Raw genomic sequence first — 27,875 nt, 5'->3', positions numbered from 1 at the left:
TCGACTTCTGTCTGCGATAAACTGAGTTTAATTTTACCGAGCTCCTTTGGCAATGACGCAAAACATTTTTCTACACATGTATCATGATGGTAGTTGTTAATAATTAGTCTATTTTGCAAACCATTCTTAAAAGCGATTCAATATTTTTTAGTCATTCCACACGTAAGGCGTTTAAAATAATGGAAAATGAAAATAGAAACTGCGCGTATTTCCGTACATGACACTCAAGGCGATATCGTCACAACTCGCTCCCTTACTTCTTCGCCGAGACCGCAGCGTGACGTCACCTTAACATCATCTGATGAGGTCATGTTCACATCCGGTTCCAGTGACGTCACCGTTAATGCAATATGAGACTGCTATGGTAAACTGCGGTCGTTACAGGAGCGAGCGTCGCTGTGAGACATCTACAAGTGAACTCACTTGGATGTGTCACAGACGTAGGCTGGTCTATTTATTATCTGTCTATATATGGAAAATTGTGTTTTACAATATTCCTGAATATCAAGTAATTCTAGAGTTTGATCCATTGACTTGTGGTTTATAGCAGCTCTAGTTTCATTTTTAATGGAAAACATTATCTCATTCTAGAAATGCCATACACTACTTGTAGGTGTTTTGCACTGAGTCATATATTTTAAAAACTGAAACCCTTTTCAGATATCTAAAGAAGTCACAACATTTTCGTGAACGTTCTCAATCATAAAGACAGTAAAACCCCTTATTAAAATCTTCCTGATTTATGATTGACGGACTGTTTTATTCACACTACATTACGATGTATATGATCAAGTCCAAATGATATTCACCTATCTGATCGAGAGCAGTATTTGTTCAAATTTATGTCCGATCAAGTTTTGTTCTAAAAATAGCCTTCAGAATAGTGTCTCAACACATTCACGACGTGTTCAGATCTCAACATGTCATGTATTTGTTTTCATTCTAAACATCTTTATTGTGTCATTGCCCTCTTAGGGGCGGTAGGGTAGCCTAGTGGTTAAAGCGTTCGCTCGTCACGCCGGGGTTCGTTTCCCCACTTGGGTACTATGTGTGAATCTCTTTTTCTGGTGTCCCCCTCCGTGATGTTGCTGGAATATTGCTAAAAGCGGCGTAAAACCATACTCACCCACTCATTGTTCTTCTTACATAGTAAACGGTAACTTAGTGGTTTAAGCGTTCGATCGTCACGCCGAAGACCCGGGTTCGATTCCCCACATGGGTACAATGTTGTTGGGATGATGCTAAAAAGATGTAGAACCATACTCACTCTAAACAAACTTAGAACCATGTTCAGCCACAGTAACGATGCTTGTGACGAATTCGTATTTATTATGCTGGTTCAGTTCGAACTGTACCAGTATTACGCCCTTGGGATTTACTTAAGTACATTTTATTGTCATTTCGGGATTTCATCCCACATACAACCGCCCTGCCATTATATAACTGAGATGAAAAGGGGCTTTTCATTCAAATCCTCCTTAACTCTCTTGGGAAATACATTGAAGACTTTAGTGTAACACAGCTGCGACAGAACGCCCGTGCCGTCACACTTAATGGGCACCCAGCCTACATTCAGCCCTGGTACAATTTCCGACATTTCTAGTTCATGGGGTCGCGCCGCGCCGCGTTGTTTCTTGCCGCGTGGATCGCGCTCTCCAAGATGGCGTGCCATTGAATTGTAAAGAGACTGCGTGATTCGCACGAACTGGAAATCCAAAATTGGCCAAGTTATCTTTAATTCATGTTGATCGTGGTGGGTTTCCACGATTGCTTGGCACTACGAAGCTTAATTATCTAGCGGTAGCTGCCGTTGTGGTCTTGCATATTTCAGGTAACGTCGTCCTTCTAACATATTAAAGATGTAGGTCACATTCTCTTTGTGGCTGGGGTGGTAGGGTAGCCTAGTGGTTAAAGCGTTACTCGTTACACCGAAGACCGATTTTCCACACGGGCACTGGTGTCCTCCGCCGCTGGAATATTGTTGAAAAGCGGCGTAAAGCCATACTCACTCACTCACTTGTGGCAGCTCGTTTTCATGTGAATGGTGAGATTTTACAACATTCTGTCAAATAATGACACGAGGAGGTACAGTATTTTATGCATGGGTGATCGAATGTGGAGGACTGGACTTCCAGTACAGTTTGTTGTTCTCTGTTGTTGGAGGGTAGGGGGATTGTTAGCGGGTGCGGCGACTGGATGTGGATTTCTACACTTGTGTTTTTCCTGTATCATTCTTTGCTCAAATCTTAAAGGGAAAAAAAGAGGCGTGACTGGTCATGTCGCGGTGCTGAGTTAACTCCAGAGTTAACAGCCTTAGGAACACAAGTAACCTATGATCTGGGGTTCGAATCTCGGTTCGCCCTGATAATGCTTCCAGATTTATCAGCACCATGCCATTGTCTGTATGGTGTAATGTGGCCTTGTTGGTCGAGATCAGGTCACCAGTAAGGTGACGATAAGCGATAACGTCGGGCGCGGAGTGTTTTTGGATGGGTGACCGCGTTTGGCAGCTTGACTTCTGGGACTTCAGTCCTGCTCCACAACGAAGCACATGTCTTCCATGTGGTCTCACCTTGGGCAAATGAGTTCACAATTACCCCTGTTAAACCAGCAGAAAGTGGGTATCCGGCGAGATAAGCCTTGTGACTATGAACCCTTTTGTGTCTCACAATCAACTTGGGTTATCCTGGGTAATAATAGTCAGATTCAGATTACCACGTCCAGTGAGCAACTATTCAGATAGACGCAAGGCGCTATACAATGAATTATTATATCATTATATCATTCCGCGGGTTTCAGCAAAGTGGTATACGTCTGAGTTCTGCATCACTCCGCGTTTCCCTCCCACATTAAGCAGACACGCCGTGAGATAACTGGCTGCTGTTGTGGCATGGCGTGGCGTGGCGTGGCGTGGCGTGGCGTGGCGTGGCGTGGCGTGGCGTGGCGTGGCGTGTAATCATAGAAATATAGAAATGAGTGCTGACCTGCGGTGACCTGGTGCCTGGGCATCAGTTGACCATCTGACCACGGGACCACTTAATCACTGACCTAAATACCCTTCAGAATTAATGCCCATGCTGCAAGAGAAAGCGCATCACCAAAACGACTATTTTACGACATGACTAGTCAACGTAATGTGATGGTGTACGGCACTACTTCCATCCTACGGAGGGCTAAGCTGGCAGACTTCATCAGCAAGTATATACAGAAAGCTGTTCAACCCTTGAGAAAATGTGCCTCTCTGGGATCAATCGCGAACCCAATATTTATAATAGCGATCAATATTTATCGTATAGACATCGGACTTTAGACATGACACACTTTTAGTAGCTACTTTGTTTTCCATGTTCTTTTCAACCTAACCTCATTTCCCCTTGTCTCAGTTAAAACGTTTGTAAGTTTATATAACAATACTATAACACAGTAACGCCAATAACAATAATTATGATATTGACATTAAGGGTAATTGATATTATTTCCTGTTATATGCACTATATGGCTGAATACTGGCTATGTGAGAAGATGTCTTAAAGGCACTATGTCACACCATACCTCTATTAAAATACACTGACGGGCAAAACAAAGTATACAGATTGTGTTTCTTCCTAAAAGGTCAACATACATTAACCTTTTCATGAAAAGGAAAATGTATGTTGAAGCACACTGCAATACATGTGTTTTATCAGCAAAATGACACTGAAACAGTAAACAGCGATGTAGAGATGACCACGGTCTACGATGCTAGAAGGTCAAAGCCAAACCACACAGCGGTCGGTAGGCTCGTATACCAGCAACCCGAAGTCGTCTTGTCAGTGTGAATCAGCTCACGCGATGACCCAATGATGTGGCTGCTGATGACGTCACCGTCAATATCTGGTTTCGTAGCAAAACAATCAGCAAACAACGGTCCTCTTTGAGTGTTGTAACTCCTAGCTAAGAGGTGTTTTTAAATTCCTGTGCAGAGATGCTATGTAGCGTCGAAGCCAGCCTGAAGAGAACTGAGCAGCACGACAAAGATGACGTATGCATATGACGTCACAATCGTAAAGAAGGATTTCACGTTAAGACAGCATGGCAACTATGCCGAGAATTTGAAAACATAACATGTTCATTTTTCTTATACAGTGATTTTTTTCTATAATTATGCATTTACTGGTGCCTTGCGCACCCACATGTCGATCCTTTGGCTTTACAATGCAAAACGTGTTCGTGCAGGTTTGCCAAAGTGAAAAAAAACTTCCAGTAGTTTAACCACATTCACCAAGTTTCATCCCACAACTCGATCAAGCGTATCGTAGTGACCTGGACACTGCCCCCTGACTGGTTCGTTCACCTCATTCCCCAAACACACTAGAGACCGGTGATCATCAAATATTTATCTCATTATCGAGATTTGGAAGACAAACTCCTTCCGTGAAATTGATTTGATACAATATTCGCAAGAGCCTACACAGCCTGAGCGCGTAAGGCGTTTTAAGACGACTACAGTCCCTTTCGCCTTAAGTGACATGGTTCACCCAATAACCAAAGTGGGTCATTGGGACATATGCAATGTGTGACGATGTTAAGGTCGTTGCATGTCGCCTTCAGCAGAGATGAAGCTAAATGTCACGTTATCACTCTTCCTAACAATCTTCAGTTAGCCCTCGACAGATCTGTCTCTTCTTAGCCTTGGAACACATCGTCATTTCTTGCTGACCAGTATTGTTACTCGTTCAGTATCTGTTTTGAACAAGGTCTATTATTCTTGTTATCTTTGTCCTATTTTCTCAAGGGTCTGTCTCAGACTGTCGCTTCCTATTTGGTCAACTTTCAATTCACGACTTGTTCTGATGACACCATTGTTCTAGATATGGTGCCCTAGAGGGTTGACTGAGTTCAGAGCAAACGGTGGAGTTTTATGTGTTCAAGGAGAACGGCCATTGGCTCCTTTCAGCGCCATGATCGTTCCCTTGGGTGAATTACAGAATCGTTTAAAAAGTGAAGTTAAAAAGTATCTTTGAGAACCGTCTCATGTAATATGTATGTGAATTTTCTCCATGCAACTCCCAGGAGTGTTTCTTCTCAACCTTCTTTGGTAATGCTACCGTAATGATCATCAGTTTGATGTGTTTTGATTCTACCAAGAGAACGGTTACGATAGTTTATTGTGTTATCTGTACCATATGCAAGGACAATTATTCATGTGAGTTTATTCAAAATGTTCTATTCATATGAAACTAGATTCCGAATGAATTCAAGTGAACCAACAACTTAAAACATTTTTTAGAATGAATTCAAATCAACGTTTTAAAATATTTTACGGACTGACGAATGAATGAGTCGTGTCATGTATTTAACGAACATCCAGTTCTGAATGTTTTTTTTTTATTTTTGGAAATGTTTTGGGATTTAAGGACAAGTCATGAATGAACTAATATGAGGATTTATTTTACAAATGTAGAAACATTCAACAGTGTATTGTTAACTATTTGAGATGTTTCTAGAATGCAATAGGAATCTTAATTGTAGTATTTCTTGGGCGAACACGCCCCCTCCTCCCATCCGCAGTGTGGGAAGTTTACGATGGTCCAGTGGTCCCTGGCTAGTAAAGATTCATCAGGACCACTAAATGACAAGTTTGCAGTGGCCCTGGTGGCCAGTGAATTTTGTGTTGATAGTTAAGTAAATCTAGAAATAGCAATTTTAGACCAGTGCACTTCAGACAGGGCCTCTAATTATTGTCCACCCACTAGTCCTGTGGTCTAGTGGGTAATATTGAAAAGTGTCTTTCTTCGTAACCTATTTAAAGAATGACCCCGTTCAATGATGTGGTGCCAGTTTAAAGGGTGTGTGTTGACGTTACCCAATTGCGACATTGTTGCTGTGGGTTCTAGGCATAGTACGTATGTGTGTTACGAAAATATTGTATCAAATTCGCGTCATCAAATTTTATAGGACAGGAAATCAAACAATTTTGACGACTGGAAACAAAATTGTTTGATCTGAGATTTTTACCATTCCCTTTCAAAGAGATTACAAAATACAAGTATGTACGGTATTTTACTGACGCGAATTCTCTGCACTTTTATTAGTGGTGGTAATTTGGCATATGACAGATGGCTGTTTATTAATCTGAGAGGGAACTGTTAAACACGAGAAGACTCTGTGATGGGTCACATCATAACATTTGGTCTGTGAACATCTACGGTTCATATGTACCGCAATTCATAAACACGCCCAACAGGTTCAGTTTTAGTGGACTGGGGGATAGTTAACCAAATGTCCCATAACGAGAGGAGAAATGACTTGCACGGAAAGGTAGGTAATTAGAGTAGGTAAAGTTTACTTTTATTTGGGACATCAGTCATGACTACCTGTCAGTTTTACTGGCACGAGGTATATTTATATTGCCTGCATAAAAGAGAGTAAAATCGGTCCGAATCATGGATTCAAACACACGACTACAGATCGAGGTAATAACATCGACGAAGAATCTTGATTTTGAAGGCTCAGTTTTGACAACGTTCGGTAGGACATCGAATCCCAGTGTTTCTTACTCTGTTCAAATGCCATCTCACGAAGGCGCTACTTAGCGACACGCTGATCAATAGTGTCACGTCAACAGGTTTCTACAACATCGCCATTAATCAGTTTTTCAAACAGTTCGAAGTGTGACTAGTTCATTACTGTCGTTGTGACCTGCTCTCGTCAGCGGACAAGGGTAGTCTATCAGGTTATCTGCTTAAACAGGAAAGGATATAAGCATTGTCGATGCTTGTCAATAGTTGTGAGAAATGATTGACAGGATTGGTTTATCGTCTTCTTGTCCCATGTCCTCGCTCATGGTACTAATCACCTGATTGTGTGGTCGAGGTTGTATTATTACAATTCCCGCCATATAGCTGAAATAATGCTAAATGCCTTGGTAAACAATAACTGAAAAAAAAGTAATATCAAGTGGAACCGTTTGCGTTATGAACTGCGCAAAGTGTCTGCCACGAGAGTGGTTGGTTTGATCACTTGTCTGATGCTTTGCGTTGCGGGGATGGAACAGAGACTGGTACTGGTTAACATGGAGTCAATATACTGTGTCTGAGATGGGTATCTATGTGTGATACCTCAGCGGGCAATACGTTTAAAACCCGCAGTGCAAGCAACCACACGCAAAGCTACACGCCATCATGACAGACACACATACATTTAGACACGCGCACGCACACGCGCGCACTGAGAGATACACTCGTCCCTGCATAACAGCACTAACTGTCAACGCAGCACATCTGGAATGACCAAAAATGTACATATGTATAGTGCACGACGAAGAACACCGAATTTGACCTTCAGATCAGCTGGCGTGGGAGAACTTACATAAGTTTCCATGTATTTTGACGTGACATCGAATGCCACTCAATCCTGGTAATGTCTTTACCAACCTACTGCGTAGTTTTCAGGATGCAGTCCACTTACTGAAACATCATGACTTTATGGCTTGAGACGTGTCCCTAGACCTATCCTTGATTACATGGACCATCCGGGATTTATAGCTTGAAAATGTGTCGCAAATCTTTTCTTATATGTTTTATTTATACGATAAATTAAATACGCTTAATGACATGAAATGTGGACACAAATTTAATCTGTTGTTTGGTTGTTTTTGAATGCTACACACCGCGATATTCCAGCATATGACAGTAGTCTGTAAATAATCGAGTGATGGATCAGACAATACAGTGATTGGCATCATGAGCATCGTCCTTCGCCTCTGGGATACGATGACGTGTCAACCAAGTCAGCAAGACTGGCCACCCGACCCCGTTAGACGCCTCGAACGACAAGTGTTTGGTGCTTGAGATCAATTCTACCCGGGATTTTCACGCAGCTAATGTTTTTATTAAATGACTTCTACGACCTTCGAAAAGGTTGAATTAGAAAATATATGTTCAAATTATGCTGTTTAATCGCGTCACTCTCAGAACAGAGTGACGACTTGTAATGTAATACAACGCGACTCCACGCAGCCCTACAGTCCAATCATTCTGTGACAGGAGAACGTTCAAATCCGTTGTAAACGCTTTATACACGCAATAAGACACAATGGTAACATTACCACCAACGCTACTACAGAAGATCCAAGCGTACAATGTAATGCTCCCAACGTTGCCTCATCTGGTGTGCTGTCGTTTTGTCCCTCTAATTACAATGGGGACCTTTTCGAAAATATTTTCCGAGCACTCCCACATGTCTCATGAGGAAGATTTTATGTACACTTCAGTCGCCTGGCAACGCAGTCATTCCCCGTGGGTGTGGCGGACAGTCAGGTCAGATTTCAACGAAAGCGCTTGTGTTTTTCCCAACAGTCTTATACATTACAGAAACGACGACATCTGATGGACGTTTTTTAACTGCGTCAATGAAGCTCTTTTTGTAAAGTAAACATTTGATCTTACTTGTATTTGTTGAATTACAATTGATTAAGTATCAGTTAATTCCTGTCAGATTATTGATTATAGGATTATTCTAATTTGTTCTTATGTCTTGGTCTAGACATGCGTGTTTCCAGGTTAACAAACTGATACTAATGAGCATTCGCATATCTCGGTTTGTGTCGGACTTACAGCAATCCAGTTATACATTTCTTACCAGCTTCGACAGCTGAACCGAACCTTCAGCTGAAAATTAATAAATTCTGAGCCAAGTTAATGAATATGAAACTAAATCTCTTCCTAATGAGGTTGAAATAAGCACTCTATGGTCTCCAACATCATATGATGTATAGAGAATATAACTGGATTCGACTGTCGCTTACAGCAATGATGTATGAATGTAATGAAAAAAGAAATTTTAAAAAGTCTTTCTTTCAAACGAACTGCCAGTGTCCTGCGTCTGTCATGATCACAAGAAGATCAAGGTCACAGTATAACATAGACTGGCAGAGTTGTTGCCCCTCCATCGGGAACAACTGTGACCACGCGACGTAAGGCTATCGGTTGCATACACAACCGTGCCAGTTATATTCGGACACTTGACGTCATTTCCATAGACTTACATGTTATGTCTGTACAACAAAGTAATTTTCATGAAGTGAGTTTGGGGTGGATCTTTTTTTCAAATTTGACATGCAAATCATGTGTACTCGGCACACATAATTTCAGTTCAATCTGACGACCACTGGTTAACTTATGACATCACATTTATCAACTTACGTGTGGTTCCACAATGCACAATCCCATAGGCCGCTATGTTAAAGGAGTTCTCGACACTGTGCATATGTTGATCAACTTGTTGCTATTCGATAAATAATCAACGGAAAATAAACAGAAATTATGAAGGATATTGTTTTCACAAACTGAAAGAATCCAGTGTACTGACTTGAGATTACAGATCTTGATATTGCTTGGAAACGTTTGGCTAAACCGGAAACAGAATCAGAAAAAAATCTTGGTCAAGAAATTGAAATTGGCAAAACAGGAACTGATGCCTTAAACATTTTCAGGCAAGACATGTTTTCCTCCAAAGTTCCAATGTTTCAAATACAACGAAACAACAGTTTCATTCTACTGGGAGCCATTGGGGTAGCCTAGAGGTTAAAGCGTTCGATCGTCAAATATAAGACCCGGGTTCGGTTCCCCACATGCGTACAATGTGTGAAATCCATTTTCGTTGTCCCCCGCCGTAATATTGCTGGAATATTTCTGAAAGCGGTGTAAAACCATACTCACTCACTCACCCATTCACTCAACTGAAGAAACACCCTCTTATTCTACATGTCCAGGAACAGATTGCAGGAAGTTGTATAACATTGAGTATACGATCGGTACTCCGATATTGTTAACTGATTTATCGATTTTCTGCATAGATATTTGCATAAAGGTTGTTTCAAGGCATATTAAGGCTTTCTAAAATTTTAGGCACGATATTTTTTAAAAAAATCAAATTTGATGCACAAACGATAAAAATATTGATCGAAGCAAATCTTCCTATTTAACATTGTACCACATGTTACCGTGTCATTTTCAAATGAACTGTTGACTTGTCTTTGCATGTATTGTGATAACTCCCTCTGGTGGTGCAGGATACGTACACCCTTAGCGAGAGCATGACATCAGTAGATTTTTAATATGTTCTAGTGATATTGAATTTAGTGGAAATAGTCCAAGCGACACAACTTACAGAGGAGACTTCTATGTATAGGGTGGTCGTTCATGAGCTTTTGTGTCCTAAACTGTATCCCCAGACCCAATAAGAAAATTCGAGCCCGTAATCACACACAGAATATGTGCAAATTTATTCCGATGAGGAAATTCTCACCATTATGGCCTTTGTATCCCAGTTTCTTGAATGACCTTTCCGCTTATATACTAGTATTTAGTCTCGTTTTGAACCTCATGACCTTGACCTACTTTTCATCGATTTTGGTAGTGTCCTACATGGGCATATTAGTTTGAGCACGAAATGGCTTAGACTGACAATGGCTTGATGTAAGATTTCCTATCGCAGCACTAGTTACCGATAACATATCTTAAACGTTGCATGTTTCTAAACATTAGCAATATCTATTGTCATGTGTTTTGACAACAATGGCGGTCAGTGACGTCAAGGTTTACCGGCGATGATCAGCTGGAGCTGGCGGATTATTTGTTATGCATGACACACATTAAAAGAGGTACCCTGGACAATACAGATATTCATTGGTATATTGAACCGAGCGTTGCGCTATATTCATTAGTCTTCGTGGTCAAACAGCAGGCGCCGTCAGCTGTTGTAAAACGCTATTGCAATCTCTTTTGATCCTTATGCGTTTTTCGTTTTCTTTTGGTTAAGGGTAACCTTTTGATGAAAAGTAGGGTACTGGTACTGATTATACAATACATGAAATGCTTCCGTGTGCTATCATTTGACTAGAATATGTCTAGCTGTCCATATTAAGGGATAAACGAAGCGAGGTGAGAACAAATAGAGTTGACGATAGTTTCACTTATAGACGAGTGAGTGAATGAGTGAGCTCCGTTTAAGGCTGTTTTGAATAGTATTTAGGTAGACATGACGTGTATACTTAATGTGAGAGAAAGCTTAAGTGATGCAAATAGCGGACTTTACTACTTGAGAAGGGGTATTTGACGACAAACGCTGAGACATACTTGAAGCCGGGATTCGAGCCGCCAATCAAGCGTTTCTCTCACGCATACGAGACGTAACACTGCATGGTGTTTTGTGTCGCCTTTGGGAACGAAACCCTCTATGCCCCACATACACATCGCTGTGCATTGGTTAGACATGCATGGATGTCTATGTTACTCTCTCTCTCTCTCTCTCTCTCTCTCTCTCTCTCTATCTCTCTCTCTCTCTCCCTCTCCACCCGGGAGGTTGCGGGTTTGATCGCGTCATACCAAAAGACGTTAAAATAAGATATTTGTTCTTCCCTGCCTGTCGCACGCCATTGATGGATACAACAAGGACTGGTCGGCACAGTCCGCATAATGTGTCTGTGTGGGGTATTCATGCTTAACTCCGGCATGGTATCTCATTGGGCTAGTACTAAACAATTAAACAATCAGCTCCAGTGTGGGCTGGTACAAGAAGCCATACATATATGCAAAATATTCTCAAGTACGACGTTAAACCTCATTTCACCTCACCTTTGCTGGATTGTGGGGACTAATCTCAATTATTACAGACCGCCATCATTAAACTGAAAACATGCTGAGAGCGGCATTAAACAGCAAACATGCAAACAAACAAATTTGTTTTTTAGTTTTGCAAGGCTACTGAGAAATCATGGCGCTGTTTCACAGATTCTCAGTCACAGCATCCGAGCCGACCAATGTTTATTTCACACCCAGCATCTCAAGTAATCAACCCGATGGAGAAGTATCTGGGTCATAACAGACCCCCGAGCCAGTTTCACATGCTCGTCATACAAACACATTTAAGTAGGGATCAGTCGTTGTCTTCCTTTGTGTCAGTCTGCCCTGCTGGTGTCCATTGTTGCTCATGATTTTAGAAACTGGTTTTCATAATCTCTGTGCAATGGAATTTTGTTCTTTTTTTAAAAAAAAATAAAAATAATAAAAACAATAATAATCATATTTGGGTTTTACACATCATTAATGACTGGAGGGGAACGTGGATTACCACAGGACGATGTTGTATTATGAGCAAATTAAAAGCGTGATGGGTTATGAGCAATTTGTTTTGGTTGTTGCTGTTGTTTGACGACACACTCAGCAGTAGCTCAGCGATATGGCGGCAGGGTGTAAATAATCGAGTCCGGGCCGTACGATCCAGTGATCAACAGTGAGAGCATCGAATTACTCTGTTGGAACACGATGGCATGTGTCAACCATGTCAGCGAGCCTGACCACCAGATCTTGTTATTCGCCTCTCACGGCAAACATGGGCTGCTGAAGACCAATTCTTCAGAAACGTCTCGACGTGGCTTGTTCCCGTGGCTGCGAATGTTAATCTTATGACTTAACGTAGGGATGAAAGTCTCCGCACGTACATGATACTACTGGTTAACAAAAGGCCTGGCGGGGGAACAGATGATTGAAGCGATTTACCATCTCGAAGGTTTTGTATTGTTTTGCAAACGATTCTCACATATAATACTACACCAGCACACAGAAACACGTGATGAACGCCGTGAAACGCTGCATTATGAACAATGAAAATATCAATTTCTGATTGGCCTTGACCTTGCACATAAGACACCTGGATCCGTGCAATCAGAATCATTGTGTGTGTAGGTAACTTAAGTCGGATTTATACTTATGAGTGTCCTATATTGATAGACACAGTCGGCGAGCTGATCGCGAATGGAGTATGCCTGTTCCGTCAAGCCTTGCGCCAGGGCGATGAATATTACGTGTTTGTCCCGATCGTTGTTGTACTTTCTGATGTTTCACTTAGATATTTATTCAGATACTCAGAGCCACATGTACTGTCAGTTTTTTAATGACCGCATCTGGTGTTATTGTAGTGTTTCATAATGTTTCATTCACGCATTAAGGGTGCATGAATTTTCATATTTATGAATTTTGGGTTCATGACACTACCAGCAATAGACAAGAGACACATGAAGTATATTTATCACGTGTCATACCTGCAGCAGGATTGTTACTCAGGACGCCATCATCATCTTCGTCGTCGTTGGTCATCTTGTTCTTCTCATTCATCTTCCTCTTCTGTGTTTGATCGACCCATGAAGATCTGGGTTATAACTGATCTTCAGTAACCCATACTTGTCGCAAGAGGCGACCGACGGGAGACTAACGGGATCCGATGGTCAGGTTCGCGGACTTGGTTGACACATGTCATCGTATTCCATATTCGTAGATCGATGCTCATGTTGTTAATCAGGGGATTGTCTGGTCCAGACTCGATAATGAACAGACCGCCGCCATATAGCTGTAATATTGCTGAGTGTGGCAAAAAGCTAAATTCACTCACTCACTCACCTTGGTTTGTCATTATATAATAATTATTTTTATTATTCCAGATGAGTGCTGCCACTGTGCTGCACAGACAATCGTCGGGGTCTACGGACAACGACGTGAGGATGCGGAACAACCGGCCTGTAGGCGGGGGGCAGCAGCCGACGTCCACGGCAGAGTCGCCCCCATCGTCCCCAGGGCAGTCGGCGGAGAGGACCACACGGGGCTGCTGCTTCTGCTGGTCAGTAGGGTAGGGACCATTCGTTATCTCAACACCTTTTTGACAACTTTTTTTACCACTTTGTTTTACACTTTACATATTAATGAGTGTGTTTTATGGCGTGTTAGCATCATATATAAATCACAGACGAATACCTCTATGGCGGTATCCAGGATTACGACGTTTGGGTATGGTTTTCACAAGCTACGTCTTTATCAAATGACGCGGTGGAGTAGCCTAGGGGTGAAAGCGTTCGCTCATCACGCCGAAGACGTGAAGAATGAAAAGTATGAAGCATTGTTATGGTGTCGCCCACCGTGAAATATGTTCGAAAGCTGCGTAAAACTATACTCACTCGACTCATAATCAAATACGGGATTCGAACCCACGACCAACGACTTTGTGCACAGAAGGGAATGCACCATTCATGCACCCAACAAATATTTTCGATGCATTGAGTACAAGGTTTTCACAGGCCGCTAGTGAGTAAATATAATTTTACGCAGACTTTAGCAATATTCAAGTAAGATCACAGCGTGGGCACCGGAGACAGCATCCTACCCACGTTGGGAACTGAACCCGGGCTTTCGACGTGTCGTCAGGCTACCTCACCACCTTCGCTACCTCTTGAGCGTTTAGAAGAGGGTGTAAGATAAACGGCCTGGAAGGTTTTGACTCATATCAAGAGGGAAAGTTAGATAATGCACATTGCCTTGCTGTCGGCCATGTGAACGTCCCTGTTGTAAACACTGTGGTGACTTAAGGACGATTACTGGGCTATGGCGATTCATTAAGAGAAGAGCGCTTTACACAGGCCTTACAAAACCCTTACTGTCGCTACCGTGCCAAATGTGCTCATTGGCTGATCGTAATTGCCATGGAAACAGGCGAGATCACTACACGGCATGGGCTAAACAAAGGCATATGGAACTCGCGTGGATGTTAATGTTCCTTTGGTATATTTCTCCCACACAAGGCGTTGGAATTCAGAGAATTCGTTTTCAAATGTCATCTTGTCAGAATTTTTATGTTAATGTAATGGGTGAATTGAACTTTCTTTTGGGTGCGTGAAAGCTTTAAAAAATTACGTTTTCCTTTTGGGACATTTGTCATTTCAAAATATTATCCTCACATGTTGTCTAAATTGATGACTGTAAATATGTGCGCGTAAGATCTAATCTGCATTGAGGAATAACACAAGTGTTTTAGAATGATTCGGTTTGGATTTTTCGGAAGAAGGAAATAGTATTAAATGTCACGATTCGTTTTCCGTTTTTCAAAGCACTGTAGGAAAATGAGTAAACGAGATCATTCGAAATATGCCACTGTACTTCGAGACAAGTGGTGTTCTGATATAAACACAGTATGAAAGTATGGATTATTCTTTTATCGTGGATCCATGTAGTTTTAAACAACATTCGTAAATAACAGTCACAATAGAAAGATTTCTTTAAACTTGGCACATAATAGTTTGTCCAGGTGCGTTGAGTCCCTTAGGCTTTTCAAAACCTATTATCGCGGTTCGAATCCCTGTTCGTAAACATCTACTATTATTCAAACCAGGGAGCCTCTATTGTTGTAGAGTATCCCTGTTCAAACTCACCTTAATTACCTATGTGATGCGGTCAGTTAGAATCAATACATTATTGCATGTGCATTCGAAACGAGGAATAACGGTTAAAATGAGTTATTCATAATAGTTGCATGTTATTCGATAATGACAGTAATGAACGTCAAAGTATTGATATTCAGAAGCTCTAACAGTCCTATGCTCGTACACCTTCATTCACCGTCATAAATTCACAAAAGTAGATCTGTATACCGTCTTTGATGCATTAAGCGGAAAATTCTAGTAAACTTAGTGCATCATATTTACTGGTCTTTACAGTTATCTAGGGTAGAATGACCTTGAATTAACCTCTTTACTGCCAAAACCCTGCAATGTTTAAACCGTGTTATGAATTCCGTGTAATAGGAAGTACCTTCGTGGCCAATGAAAAAACAACATACAGCATTATAACATGAGAAAATCCGTTCCCTCTCGATGCCTGTGTGCCACCCACGCGAAAGCATTCGTCCCTGATCAATGAGCTTTGTTATCGGATTGGAGCATGAACGGCCCCTAATGCTGATTCCATGTATATCTATGCAGCTGATAGTGTAGTGAGTACCATTACCACAGTGGCAAAGCACCGTTGCTCTCTCTGCGTTGCTATTTGTATGCATTTGTATGCCATCAAGCAACTGATGGACGCAACTGACAGTGTCTTGTATGGTAAAATCACTATACTAGTTGCACAGCCTAACGAACGTGCGCCCATGTGCATGTGCATATGCGCTGTAGTATTTGTTCCTGTGATGATAAACAAAAATTGGCTGCACATTTTACTTTCATAATTATAGTTAAGAATGGACGTAATTAATGCTCTTATTTTTCCAGTACAAAAACATGGTTAATTTTCATCTAGGGACTTAATTAATGCTGTTGTGTTTTTAACAATAAAAATAGATAATTTTTATCAAGGCCAGGGACGTAATTAATCCCGTTATGGTTCCAACACATACGACAGATAATTTTGATCAAGGTACTTAATTAATGTCATTTTCCAACACAAAAACTATGGGACTTGATTAATACTGTTATTTTGCAACACAAAATACATAATTTTTATCCAGGGACTTAAGGAATGCTGTTATTATTCCATCATAAAAAATGCATAATTATTATTAGTATTTTGATAGATGTTATATTCCAACATAAAAAGCGAGGGACTTGGTAATTTTGGTAATTCAACACAAAAGTTTAATATTTTTGATCAAGTTGATCTTCTAGAATGAATAGTGACTCTAGGAACAAAGGTACTCCTCCAAATGAACCTAAGACGACTCTTATTTGAACTCTGTAAGTATGCCTCCATAATTTTTGTCGTCGGTAAACAGCCACTTGTACACCACACGTCCATTGAACGTCGCGTTCAATCATATCTGTAAGACGTGGTCGGTGACAACGCTGGTGTGCTTCAAGCTTTGCAGCATCATAGATCGCGGCGTTTCCCTCAACGTCAGCGACAGACTTCAAAGTGTTAACCTTTCCAAGAAAAGAAAATCCAGATGAAACATTGATTTAATATACCAAACCGTCTTCCTGGTTTAAGGCAAGTTCATCTTATGTTCGTCTCAATCAAACTATTTGGCCTCCAACAAACCCTGTTCCTAAACATAGCGTCTGAACAAGGATTTAAAAAATCAATCACAACAGAAGCTGTTCTGAGAGAACCTCAATAGCGCATGCTTACACGTTATTATAATTCTATTGACCTCTTATGGTATGGATTCGGTTTCCATAGCAACGGACAAACATAACAACGACCGGCGTTCCTAGCAAGCTGGTCTTCCACGAGTATGACTGTGAGATATGACAGTATAATTACTGATTATAATTGCATGGTTTGTGCCATTAAAAGGTCATAACGCACACTGCCGGGAACATAAGGTTAATCATGGTGCCATATACATGATAATCTGCATTTCTGAATGTGTGGCGGTTACATGAAATGACTGGAGCAAGCGCAGACTTATTGTTTATGATAATCGAAATGATATGATATATTTATATATAATGCAATAAGGTTGATTGAAACGGTCCATCAACTAACTTTTTCTGACTAATTTAAATGGGAGCTCTTTCTACAGATTTACTGTGTAACTGTCAGCATATATTGCTTTATAAATCATTCTGTGAAATGTAACTTGCTGGAGAAATCAATCTGACCTTGTTATGTGGTCATGTTACATCGAGTGACAATGACGTGCATGATTTCGAAAACATACCTACTATATCTGATTGATATACAGCTGAACGGTTTTGTCAGATTAAAAGGGGCATCCGAAAATTTTGTAAGCTATCCTAGGCTTGATAACTGCAACAAAAGTTCAAGAGTGGATGAGGATACTGTTTCAAATTCGACACACAAATGTTCGACTCAAGGTAAACCACCCCTGTCATCAATTACACTTCAACAGTCACACAATGAAACACACAAGTCTTTGTTTCTTAAAAACGAAATACGGACGATGTGTCCTTGGTGTCATGCTATTTGGAACAAATATGACAGTGTTTCTTAAAACATGGTATGTATAGGGCTTAACCGTTTTAAATATGATTGTCTTCTAATATATGAATAATAGATACAATCGTTCGAAATATGCCTAAACGGAACAGGGAAAACACTTCCAAATATGTTTGATGTTATATGGAAGTATAAATAGTAGGTGAAACTATCCCAAATATGCCTACAATTATATGAATAGTAGGTACAACTGTTAAATTATGCCTTAGATGATATGAAAAGCGAGTGAAACAGTTTGAAACTGCTTACTATTACTAGTGTATGAAAAGCAGATGAAATTGTTCTAAATCTGCTTACTAACATATGAATAGCAGGTGAAACTGTTCTAAATCTGCTTGCTAACATATGAATAGCAGGTGAAACTGTTCTAAATCTGCTTACTAACATATGAATAGCAGGTGAAACTGTTCTAAATCTGCTTACTAACATATGAATAGCAGGTGAAACTGTTCTAAATCTGCTTACTAACATATGAAAAGCAGGTGAAACTGTTCTAAATCTGCTTGCTAACATATGAATAGCAGGTGAAACTGTTCTAAATCTGCTTACTAACATATGAATAGCAGGTGAAACTGTTCTAAATCTGCTTACTAACATATGAATAGCAGGTGAAACTGTTCTAAATCTGCTTACTAACATATGAATAGCAGGTGAAACTGTTCTAAATCTGCTTGCTAACATATGAATAGCAGGTGAAACTGTTCTAAATCTGCTTACTAACATATGAATAGCAGGTGAAACTGTTCTAAATCTGCTTACTAACATATGAATAGCAGGTGAAACTGTTCTAAATCTGCTTACTAACATATGAATAGCAGGTGAAACTGTTCTAAATCTGCTTACTAACATATGAATAGCAGGTGAAACTGTTCTAAATCTGCTTACTAACATATGAATAGCAGGTGAAACTGTTCTAAATCTGCTTACTAACATATGAATAGCAGGTGAAACTGTTCTAAATCTGCTTACTAACATATGAATAGCAGGTGAAACTGTTCTAAATCTGCTTACTAACATATGAATAGCAGGTGAAACTGTTCTAAATCTGCTTGCTAACATATGAATAGCAGGTGAAACTGTTCTAAATCTGCTTGCTAACATATGAATAGCAGGTGAAACTGTTCTAAATCTGCTTGCTAACATATGAATAGCAGGTGAAACTGTTCGAAATATGCCTAGTACTATTATGATTATTAATTGAAAGGAGGTGAATAGTTGCAAATATGTCTGCGGTGAATGTGTCTTGCAGGTAAAGCCGTTCAAAATATGCTTTGATTGTATGTGTGGTAGGTGAAACCATTACAGATAAGTCATTGATTTATGTACTGCACCAAACCGTTCCAGCTGTGTCTTTGATTGTATGTAGTGGAGATGAAACGATTCAACATGTGACATTGATTTTATGCACAGCAGACGAAAAATGGTCAACACGAATTTAGAAAACAAGTAGTCCCAGCTCAATAGCTTCTGTATTTACTGTCTTACACAAAAACAAATATTCTCTTGGCCTGCCGAGTAGGCAAGATGAAAAAAACAAACATTCCCACGAGTAGAAAACAAATACTTTTTACACCAGTATATTGAGTTACACTTACACCGAACGGTAGTTATAACAATATGGAGAATATTGTAAAGCTAATTGCCCTCTGGACAATATTGACACAGACATCTTTTTTTTTGTAAATTATACACGTTTCTGAAAAAAATACAGTTGTCCTTATCAGTCAATGAAGGGACAAAATATTTTTAACTGAAACATTTGAGGGATGCATGAAGCTAGGTTACATTTTCAAAGTGATTACATCTTCTGTAGAAAATTTCCGCTGAGGCCCTCCATATTGAACAGCAGTATCAATGCCTTGATATAGTCTTGCTGACCTTGGAGTTGGCCACTCGCTAAATGGATCACGAATCCTCGTTTCGATTCATGTTCTTATTTCTCATTGGCCAGTGATTATTGATGGGTTGTTGCAGACTTGCATCAGTCTCTGTTATAAGTTCTGAGTGTGATTTTATTTCTCCTGACTGAAAGCGTTATGAATTATTAAGCTTTGTACAAAAATGATTCGTTTGTCATCGCGGTTTGTTTATCTCATCTTTCAGATAATCTAGACGTTCATTCAATATCAAATTAGACTTATTCTACAGCATACGTGTTTATTAGTCAGTGAAATTCTTGCCTTATGCCTTCAAACTGATGGGTCCATTGATATCATTATGGCATAGATCCACTGGATCCAGTGTACCATTGAACTAACCCTGGGCACCCCCTATAGCAATAAATCCATCGTTAATAACCTACTGGTATATTAGACCGATGGTCAATCTTAATCAAATATTAACCAGCAAATATCTACCGTGTCCAAATATTGATAGTGAGATGATTATGGTGTTTCTTGCCACCAACAAATGTCGTACCGATTTGCCAGATCTGCCTATGTGCCAAAGTAGAAACGCCATAAATTACCTCACTAATATGGTAGGCATTGGTGGAGATATTGATCGTGCTCAAACCGGGAGTAGTACATCAGCACCATGGCAATCATTGCGGTAGACTAGATGCGCCGTCTACCTACCGCGGACTGAATGATGGACTAACTACTGCTGATTAATAGATTATTGGGATCGACGAGGCCTCGTGTTCTTTCCTGTCAACAACCTCAAGCCTTAGATGTGTATAACGGTTTCTGAAATATATCCACAGTTTGATGTCACAAATCATGTGCATTGCATCAGAGAAAATTTGCAGATGGGTAATTCATGCATGATAGGGTAGTTCAATTACCAACGTTTGTTTTTGTTTTTCTACAGATGAATTAGATCACATTCTCAAATGGTTTCTCTCGTGATTAACGAGGCATATTGTGCTTTTTACAACTCCTTTCACTATGTCCTTATGCAAATTGAGTGAATGGCGGATGTTAACGGTATGCCAGGAAATACGTACTCTTTTCTCGAACACCTGGTGTCATCGCTTATTTTTAGTGGGCCATTCATGCGACTTCTACATATATATTGCTCAGTAAGGGAAATGAAATCTGGACCCTTACTCTCCAAACGTCCGTAGCCCTAAGAATTAGTAAGTTTGATTGTAGCCAATGTCTTAAGAATGGACTTACGAAGTTCGTAAGGTTACGAACGTTTCGAAAATATCCTGGCTGTTTTTATCGAAAGTCAATCTTCATTCTCTTGCACTGATAGTGAGTTACGGTTAATCATTCTTCCTTTGAAGGACACCAAGGCATTAGAATGGAAAAGGTCTGCCTTACCTGTGATGGAGTATGTTTTTACTCCGCTTCTAATGGTTAGTATGCCGCCAATATTGTAGGATTTGTAAACATAAGAAATTGAAATCGAACCCAGACTTGGTGTGGCAAGTGAACACTTTAACACCCACGAGGCCCCATCTCCCCCCATTGTTATAAGATCCCGAACAATTCATTTAGTTTCCAGTGTTTCCTTATCTACCGTGAAATGAGTAAACATGTAATATACTGTACGAAATAATTAAGGGAACACGAAGGAATATACCTTCGTGGCAATGCTTTTGTTTTAATTTTAACTTTAAAGAACAGTGGCCGCATTGTCATGTGTGTAGTCTTTTGTTCCAATAAGTATGTACCCGTTTATGTTGTAATTTGCTGATATGCAATTTCAAAAACACCTTGACATATGCAGGTGCCTGCTTATGAAAATTTAACCCAACTCACCATTGTAAATAGGGGTCGTAAAACAACATTATTTTGAGAAACTAACAACAGATATCATCCATAAATCAGTGATCAGGAATGAGTAAGTAAGTATGGATTTTACGCGACATTCAGCAATATTCCAGCAATATCACGGCTGTCGACATTTCGTCTACATGTTTTGTTTTCAATCGCGTAGTAACATAACACATCGTTCATGACGTGACCCAGCTTGCTTCTTCAAGGCCATGGTCCAATGAAAACGAAACCCTCCCCAAAATGGTTTCGACCATAACTTCGGATTGTGAAGTCGATCATAAAAATCCAGGCTAAATACGTAGACGTAGGTAAATTCAGTTGAGAAATGCGTAAATGAATTACAATAACAGAAAAGTAGTCCGTCTTGGGACAGTTTATGACGATTTATGTTTTTTGGTAAAAGAAATGTTAACTTTGTTTGTTTTTTTTTGTTTCGTACAGTCCGACACAGGAGAATATCCTTGAACTGGATACATGTCTCAGATCAATAACGAGATTTTCTATTAACATTTAAGCAGATTTGCTACGACAGGGCATCATCCGTAGTGCTAAACTGCACACACAGTTCGCTGCTGTAGTTATCGTGTACACCAATGATTCCTTGCTAATCCTATTATCTTTATGTATAGAATCTTAACGTACAGCTTATCCGTTGAATATGACCAGAGGAAAGTGTACTTATTTTGTTGTCGTGAACTCTCGCTGGGGTGTTTCACAAAAGTCTGTATCCTCCTCTGTAAAGGAGCGAGTTAGTGAGTGTGATGGGTTCAACCATGAACAACTGAACAACTTTCAGCAAAACACCACGACGTGTTGGCTTAATGAGTGAGGAAACGACCAAGCAATCGTCGACCATTTTTTGTGATTAGCTCGCAAACAGAGCAAGCAATTGCAGGATCATATTTAAGGACCCTTAAGATACAAACATCTACTACGACAACCCCGGCACCTTCGGCGACTGGCCCGTCGTAAGTTAATACTGTGGCGTTATTTTGTGTCTTAGATTGTTGTTTATGTTCGGTTGTTATAGAAACGGATCCATTAATGAAAAACACTAGATAGGACACGGATCGCTCAGTGTTTTATAGCACCGTCTTTCGCTGTTCAGAATGAATTCCCCCGTACTGTGTTATGCTGCTGTTTAAATGAGAGTTAAACCATCGTAATAAAAGTGAAGGAACCCTTACGGTGCCCATATGAAAACTAAACATGCCAACCATCAAACTGTTTTTCAAAGGCTTTAGTGACGCTTGAATGTTGTAACTCTACTCAAAAATCTTTTGTGCCAGAGCTGTGCGAGTGTCTCTGAACTCTTCGGAGAAAAGTGGGGCTGTGGGGTCGTCTTGTGATTAAAGCGTCCGCTCGGCACGCTGAAGACCCAGGTTCGATTCCCTGCGGTACAGTGCGTGAAACCCATTTCTGGAGTCCCCGATGTTGCTGGAATATTGCTGAAAGTGCGTAGATCCAAACTGACTCACTCATCTTGTTAGCATGCCGAGTTCGCTTTTGTTACGATTTGATGACGTCAGCGTCGTACTAGTGCTCACTGTGTCACTGCAATGTTAGTGACATGCACTGCGTCCAACCCCCTCCCCACATATCCCCGTCCAGGATATGATGTAACTGACAGACTCACCAAAGCGGCTTTATATTCCATGTAATTTATCATATTGTGTTGATAGTTCGCGCAACAGCACACACTGATAAAGCATAGGTCTAAATCGTACAATAGACTTTAAATTCAGCAGAGATTTCTAATGATTATAACATTTGTCATGTAAAAGAGGTACTGAGGTGGGTGCTTCGCTATATATTAGCGGTATTCAAGACACTGACGTTCTACTGAATGTTACATGGCCACGATGATATGGAATAATGTAAGGGACATTCGCGTTCTCTGGGTCTGGTTTTACAAAATATGCAGAGAATACGTGGAATCGAAATCGAGAGAAGACGAGTTTGACCAAATCACGCTTTCTTGTGAGATCATGCACTGTGCGTTTGTAACGCTAGTTTTCAGAAATCGATATCGCACGTTTGCAAGGACGCATGTCCCTTACAGTATTCCATATGATCGAGTAAAAAGTCCAGCTAGAGCTCCCTTCAAGGTAAATATGCATGACATAAATATGTCTGAAACGTCCTTATCTTAATTAACCCTTAAACAATTTTGCACTTGGTTGCTGTTGAGGTTATTCGAAGTGTGTATGACAAGAGTGTCCTTTGTGAACGAATATTCAGCATTCATTGTTAGTATACCCAGCAACCCTTTATAATTTACCGCATTCTGTCACAGCCGCGATAGAACAACAAAATATAGGCTTGCATTCTGGAGCCTGTTATTGATGGTGAGGATGCTTCGAGGATGCTTTAATTGAATACACTGTTCAAATATGCAAAATTTGAAATTTTCCAATTACGAGCTTATAATCAAACAATCAGACAAATTATTAATGGATAGGAATATTATCTTAACTTAGCGAATGTTTCCATACACTACAGCAGGGAAGGGTTGTGCACACACAGGCTTGTTAGTGTGTTTACTTCAAAAGTTCTTAGAGTAAAGCTACAGGTTGGTATACTGACAGATACTCTACGTTAAAGCACAAATGCCAAGTTTAAAACTAAATGACGATTTCATCCAGTGTGTGGTCCTTCTCCGATATTCTTATTCACAGTGGCCGAATATTGAATATATCAAATTTTCCTGTTATGAATGATAATTCGTAGAGTATGTAACCGACCAAACTATGAATGTTGTTTTTTTTATGTTGCTGCCTGATTTCTATGCCCATGTTTTCAGTTGATCATATTTTGAACACGTTATTCTGCTACATACATACATTTAGCGAGTCTTCATGGTATTCCGACACATGGCATTTGCATTTCAGCGTGTCTTCTTCATCCCAATTGATGGGATTTGTTTGAGGGTATGTTTTGAATATTTAGAAAATGAACAGTGATATTGTCAGATTTGTTCATGCGAATGATCTTTTTAATGTCAACACTTGCGTGGTCTGGCACCTAGAAATCTACAACGCTGTTTCAAGGACGTGTTTAAGACCCGTTACAGTTTTAGATGATGAAGACAACACAGGCTTGTGAAAAGTCATCATTGATCAAGGAACTCCTCATTTTGGCATTTTGTTAGCGACGTTCGAGAAAGCAGCAATGTTCACCCATTTTGCCACCCAAATATGCACATGGGAACGAAAAAGGAAACACGTGAAAGTACAAGTGTTGTTGTTTTTCTTTTCCAGGTTTCTTCTCAAGCTCTGTATTGCAGTGTGGGTGAAATTCTTGGGATATATAAAGGAACACTTGTACTTTCTTATGTTCCCTTATTTGTTTCCTTGAGTGTATATAAATGTGTCATCACAACGGGGATCGGAATAGGTTAACAACCAATACACATTTCCGATATTATCCACTCGTATGGTTCAAGGTTCACCCTATCGTTTCATTTCCATTGAACTCAAAAAGAACCATCATCGTGCATCAACCTTTGGTGTCCAAGGCCTACTTTTCAGTGGCCAGTCATATTGTCATGCAACCATGTCGTCAATAGTTTATGATTCATTCCAGTCACGCACGCATGTATTGCAATACTCTATCGCACAGTCCCTGTCCCAGAGAATCATTTGAAATGGTATAACATCTGGGGATGTTAGAGAAATGGCAAATGCGTCAGTGTATATCCTTGTATCATTTACATGTAATGTCATCAGTATATTGCCATCTAAAAAGGTATACATCCTACCAACTGTAACACCGTCCTAAAATTTATGGATGTCAACTTCTTTGTTTTAATGGACACCTTGTGTCATACATCCATCTTCATGAAATGCAGCTATCTGAAATAGACTTTTACCCGAGTAACTGTACATCTTTCAGAGCAAATCATACGTAACGTTAAACGTACTCTGGACCAAGAAACCACTGATTCCAAGTCTGTATGGGGTGAGCAGATAAGGTATAGGACAAGATTCCCCAAGTGTTTCCGTACTGTCGTGACCATGTCATCAAAGCGTTATTGTATATTTGTACCGGAATTTCAACAATACTATTGTTGGACTGACTTTGCTGACTGCAGCTTTTTCAACCAATTCTTGGCCTGGGTAATCATCTTATGGTATGAACTTGCATCAATGGTATGCACTTTTATCGTGTGACCTGAGTAATCATTTTATAAAAAACACAGTCATCAATGGTATGAACATTTATTATGTGACCTGAGTAATCATCTTATGGTATGAGCATTCCTCCACATTATCCAGTAATCCTGTAAATTGTTTTACCATCATTGTGAATGTATTCAAGTTAAGTTTATAGGAAACAATTCTAAAACATTTTTTCATACCCTCTTGGACTGATTTTTGTAATTGTCTGTGAAATTTCAACTGTATAACTGACAGCATCACCTCCTAGTGGTTTAATGTTCGTATTATTTTTTCTAGTTTACATATGACTGCCAAAGCTTTTGAATCCCACCCATCCCCGTTCTCTCGACTGTCTAGCTGAACGATCTTTTCGGAATTACGTGTTATGGCGAAGTCTGATATATATGATTGAAACAATCATCGGGTTCTGGTGTTCATTTTTATCTTATTGAATCATGCTGAAGACCTCTAACTATGGTCAGTTGTTCTCGTGCTGAACTATGCCCCTGGCACTCTGAATACTCTCAGCGTGATCCCTGCTTCTAACGGTCACCGATTACATGTAGCAGAGATTTGTAAGTGTAGGAATCTACGTCATGGAGCAATCCTAATCATAGCCACAGGCACAGAGTATCAGCCTCAATCAGATCTCCCTGGCTTAGGCCCGGACTGGCCCTAGGTTGTCATACCTATGGTTCAAAACTGAACTCCTACTGTGGCTCGTTCTGGGTCTATTTCCAATGTTAATCAGCATTGATTTGAAACAATCGTCTTAAGTAATTATCTCTTGCTTTCACCGGATATTGACAGAATCAACGTGATCTAGAGACGACTTTCTGCTGGTGCTTTTTGTTCAATCCAAATGCATGGAATGGAATATCGAATGAGGTTTTGTGTTTGTCAAAGTGTTGTTGTGGGATCTTCATATCGCCTAATCACAACTCTTTGTTTTTTGCTACTGATTTGATCCATGATGTAGTTTGATACCGTTTTGATCGATTAGTAAGCTATATCTTCTGTAAACCAGTGTCCATCCTCTTCTATTAAAATTACTTTTAAATGCATTTTTGAAAAAGCAAGTTTGAGTTTAACATATTTTATATATAAGTCTCATTATACCGATATCAAAGTTTCTATGAAGCATTTCATTGTAGATATGAAATATGCATTTGAATTATGTAAATGTTAGATTTACAAAAGAAATTATAAGTTGTGGCAACTAGGTCTATAAACGAATAGTCCCTGACCAGGCGGATTTTTATGAATTATTTGTAAAATCATGGTTACCAATGCTGAATGAACTGGAGGAAAAATAACGTAAAATGATTTAATAATTACTGACTCGAATGCATTGTGCATCTCCCCTCCGAGCCGTACCGTTGGTTTTGTCTCTTCCGTAAATATTTAGGTAAGTACATGTACTCTTTTAGATTCGTATTAAAGTATTTTATTAATGATTCCACGTTTATCAAAATAAAACGTATACAGATGTTTGAGAAAGTAAGCAACAGTAATTCCAAGGGTCAACGGTTATGTGTGGATCGTCAAGTTGAAGAAACACGTAAATGCAAAATCTGTACGTAACGGAGTGAGTGAGTGAGTGAGTTTAGTTTTACGCCGCACTCAGCAACATTACAGCTATATGGCGGCGGTCTGTAAATAATCGAGTCTGGACCAGACAATCCAGTGATCAACAACATGAGCATCGATCTGCGCAATTGGGAACCGATGACATGTGTCAACCAAGTCAGCGAGCCTGACCACCCGATCCCGTTAGTCGCCTCTTACGACAAGCTGTGTCGCCTTTTATGGCAAGCATGGGTTGCTGAAGGCCTATTCTACCCCGGGACCTTCACGGGTCTGTACGTAACGGAATTAAAAGAAAGAAACCTACAAAAAAACAAATAAATAGTATACAATGAAATCTGCATTCCACTTCAACGGCAGTACTGGACAAAATAGAGTCGCTTTAGTGACAGTGCAAGATAGAGTGGTTTTAATGGCAGTGCAGAATAGAGTAGCTTTAATGGCAGCACTGAAAAGAGTAGTTTTAATGGCAGTGCAGAATAGAGTGACAGTACAAATGTAATGACAGTACAAAGAGTGTTATATACATACATTGATGATGGCAATAAAGACCATGATGATATAATCCACAAAGTGGCCGTGCTTTCAAAGTAGGTCCAGCCTTGGAACCATGGGTGGTGAATGTCCTTACTTAG

General features: G+C 40.0%; 1 protein-coding gene across 4 annotated transcripts in view; it reads left to right on the top strand.

Moving 5' to 3' along the window:
• LOC137290324 (regulator of G-protein signaling rgs-2-like) overlaps positions 1-27,875 on the top strand; it is a 110,935-nt gene that overhangs the window by 54,352 nt on the left and 28,708 nt on the right. For 2 of the 4 annotated variants that reach the window (XM_067821157.1, XM_067821159.1), the window contains exon 2: positions 13,481-13,665. In XM_067821157.1, coding sequence (XP_067677258.1) covers positions 13,481-13,665 — 185 coding nt within the window. The remainder of the gene's footprint in view (positions 1-13,480; positions 13,666-27,875) is intronic. The other 2 variants (XM_067821158.1, XM_067821160.1) reach the window with 1 other exon arrangement.

The sequence above is a fragment of the Haliotis asinina genome, chromosome 7 (genome assembly GCF_037392515.1).
Source record: "Haliotis asinina isolate JCU_RB_2024 chromosome 7, JCU_Hal_asi_v2, whole genome shotgun sequence".
Lineage (NCBI taxonomy): Eukaryota > Metazoa > Mollusca > Gastropoda > Lepetellida > Haliotidae > Haliotis > Haliotis asinina.
Note: the sequence above shows the minus strand (reverse complement) of the source record. Positions and strands in the feature narration are given on the sequence as shown.